The sequence below is a fragment of the Calidris pugnax genome, unplaced genomic scaffold, assembly GCF_001431845.1.
Source record: "Calidris pugnax isolate Ruff unplaced genomic scaffold, ASM143184v1 scaffold9, whole genome shotgun sequence".
Taxonomy (NCBI): domain Eukaryota; kingdom Metazoa; phylum Chordata; class Aves; order Charadriiformes; family Scolopacidae; genus Calidris; species Calidris pugnax.
The window spans coordinates 47,129-49,634 of record NW_015090778.1 but is presented as its reverse complement, the minus strand read 5'-3'; the positions used below and the strand labels follow the sequence as shown (position 1 = coordinate 49,634).

Sequence of the window (2,506 nt, the reverse complement as noted above, 5' to 3'; positions counted from 1 at the left end):
CGATCTAGGGATGTGGGGCAGGGTTGTAGGGTGCTGGGCAGGGCTATGGGGCTGGGCGGTGGGGGGTGACGTGTGCTGACCCTCGGTGTCCCCCCGCAGCGGAAGCCGGAGGAGCAGCCCCTGGAGCTGGAGGAGGGGGGTCCCGAGAAGCCCCTCAAACCCTCCCACAAAGCAGTTGCCTTAAACCCCCCGGCCAAGGGCTTGTCCTCGGCGGCCCCCGGGCCCCCCAAGCTGTCCCCTTGCTGCCACTCTCCGGCCCTGCGGCACCCGGCCAAGTGCCCCGTGGCTCTCCCCGCGGCCCCCTGCACTTTACCCGTCTGCCCCGCCGCCAGCTCCGCCGTGGCCCCCCGCTCCCCGGCCGACAGCCCCCTGCCCGTCCAGAGCAAGGGCAGCGAGGGCGAGGACAAGCGCGGAGAGGGACAGCCACCCCGCGACTACCCCAAGTCCCTGGAGCCAGGTAGGATGGGGACGGCGAGGATGAGGATGATGATGAGGAGGAGGGTGGCTGCGGTGCTTGGGGGGGGTCCTCACTGAGCATCCCCCGCTTGCTTTGGGTCTTGAAGAGAAGACTTAGGGGGGATCTAATCAATGTCTATAAATACTTCAAGGGTGGGTGTCAGGAGGATGGGGCCGGTCTTTTTTCAGTGGTGCCCAGGGACAGGACAAGAGGAAATGGGCACAAACTTGACCATAAGAAGTTCCACCCAAACACGAGGAGGAACTTCTTTCCTGTGAGGGTGGCAGAGCCCTGGCAGAGGCTGCCCAGGGAGGTGGTGGAGTCTCCTTCTCTGGAGACATCCAAACCCACCTGGACACGTTCCTGCGGGACCTTGAGTACTGTGTCCAGTTTTGGGCCCCCTACCATAAAAAAGACATTGAGGTGCTGGAACGAGTCCAGAGAAGGGCGACAAAGCTGGTGAGGGGTCTGGAGAACAAGTCTTATGAGGAGAGGCTGAGGGAGCTGGGGTTATTCAGCCTGGAGAAGAGGAGGCTGAGGGGAGACCTTATTGCTCTCTCCAACTCCCTGAAAGGAGGGTGTAGAGAGATGGGGGTCGGTCTCTTTTCTCAAGTCCCAGGCGACAGGACAAGAGGAAATGGCCTCAAGTTGCGCCAGGGGAGGTTCAGGCTGGATATTAGGAACAATTTTTTCACCGAAAGGGTTCTCAGCCATTGGAATGGGCTGCCCAGGGAGGTGGTTGAAGCCCCATCCCTGGAGGTGTTCAAAAGAGGGGTTGATGTAGTGCTGGGAGGTATGGTTTAGTGATGATGCTCCTTGTTTGTTGTGTGGGTGTCTATTTTTGTCAGTCAGGTTGACGGTTGGACAAGATGATCTTTAAGGTCCCTTCCAACCTAGAAGATTCTGTGATTCTGTGACCTGCTCTGGGTGGCCCTGCTTTGGGCAGGGGGTTGGAGGAGATGATCTCCAGAGGTTCCTTCTAACCCCATATCATTCTGTGATTCTTCCCCACAGACCTGCCCCCCGGGTACAGCTACCCCGCCGCCGGCATGGGCTTCTCCGAGGCGCACTCCGCCGAGCCGGCCGACCCCGACACTATGCACCCCAGCTCCCCCCCCGCCGAGCCCGAGCAGTCCCGGACCTTCAGCCCCGCCGCGGAGGTGCTTCTCCCCGCGGCCCCCTGCACTTTACCCGTCTGCCCCGCCGCCAGCTCCGCCGTGGCCCCCCGCTCCCCGGCCGACAGCCCCCTGCCCGTCCAGAGCAAGGGCAGCGAGGGCGAGGACAAGCGCGGAGAGGGACAGCCACCCCGCGACTACCCCAAGTCCCTGGAGCCAGGTAGGATGGGGATGGTGAGGATGAGGAGAGGGAGGAGGGGGAGGTTCAGCCCCGCCGCGGAGGTGCTGCGGGATCCGGCCCCCCCGCGGGAGCCGCCGGCGGGGGGGACGATAAGCGAGGGTCCCGGGGTGTTGCTGCACCGTCACCACCTCCTCCTCACCCCGGGACCCCTCTGTGGGGAGCGGGGACCGGCCCCGGTTTCGGGGACCACCGAGGACCGGGCACCGGTGGCCTTCGGGGTGTGCCGGGAGGCGGCTCAGGGAGCGCCGGAGCAGAGCCCACCGGAGCAGCAGCACCCGGTGCCCGTGGCGGGGGCCTCCCCGCTGCCCCCGGCCACCGAGGAGGAGGAGGAGGAGGAGGAGGAGGAAGAAGAAGAGGAGGAGGAAGAAGAGGAGGAGGAGGAAGAGGAGGAAGGCGACAGCGAAGGCTCAGAGCTGGAAGGCAGCTGCGAGGAGGAGGAGGAGGGCGATGGCCCCGGCGGGCAGCAGGGCTGCCTGGGGGGGCTGGAGGCGCTGATCGCCGCCGGCATCGACCTGGGGGAGCTGCCAGCGCTGGAGTCTCCCGGGGAGCCCCCCCCGGCCCCCCCTTCACCCGCCCCCCACGCCTCAGGGATCCCCGGCATCGCCCTGCTCAGCGAGCTGGCCGACCTGGAGCTGCGCCGGCGACGCTGCGACCTGGCCCTGGCAGGTGAGTGTCATGTGTCCCCTGGTGTGT

General features: G+C 65.5%; 1 protein-coding gene across 1 annotated transcript in view; it reads left to right on the top strand.

Annotated features, from left to right (window-relative positions):
* BAHCC1 (BAH domain and coiled-coil containing 1) overlaps positions 1-2,506 on the top strand; it is a 43,860-nt gene that overhangs the window by 5,119 nt on the left and 36,235 nt on the right. The window contains exons 4-6 of the mRNA XM_014949699.1: positions 100-457; positions 1,472-1,617; positions 1,855-2,479. Coding sequence (XP_014805185.1) covers positions 100-457; positions 1,472-1,617; positions 1,855-2,479 — 1,129 coding nt within the window. The remainder of the gene's footprint in view (positions 1-99; positions 458-1,471; positions 1,618-1,854; positions 2,480-2,506) is intronic.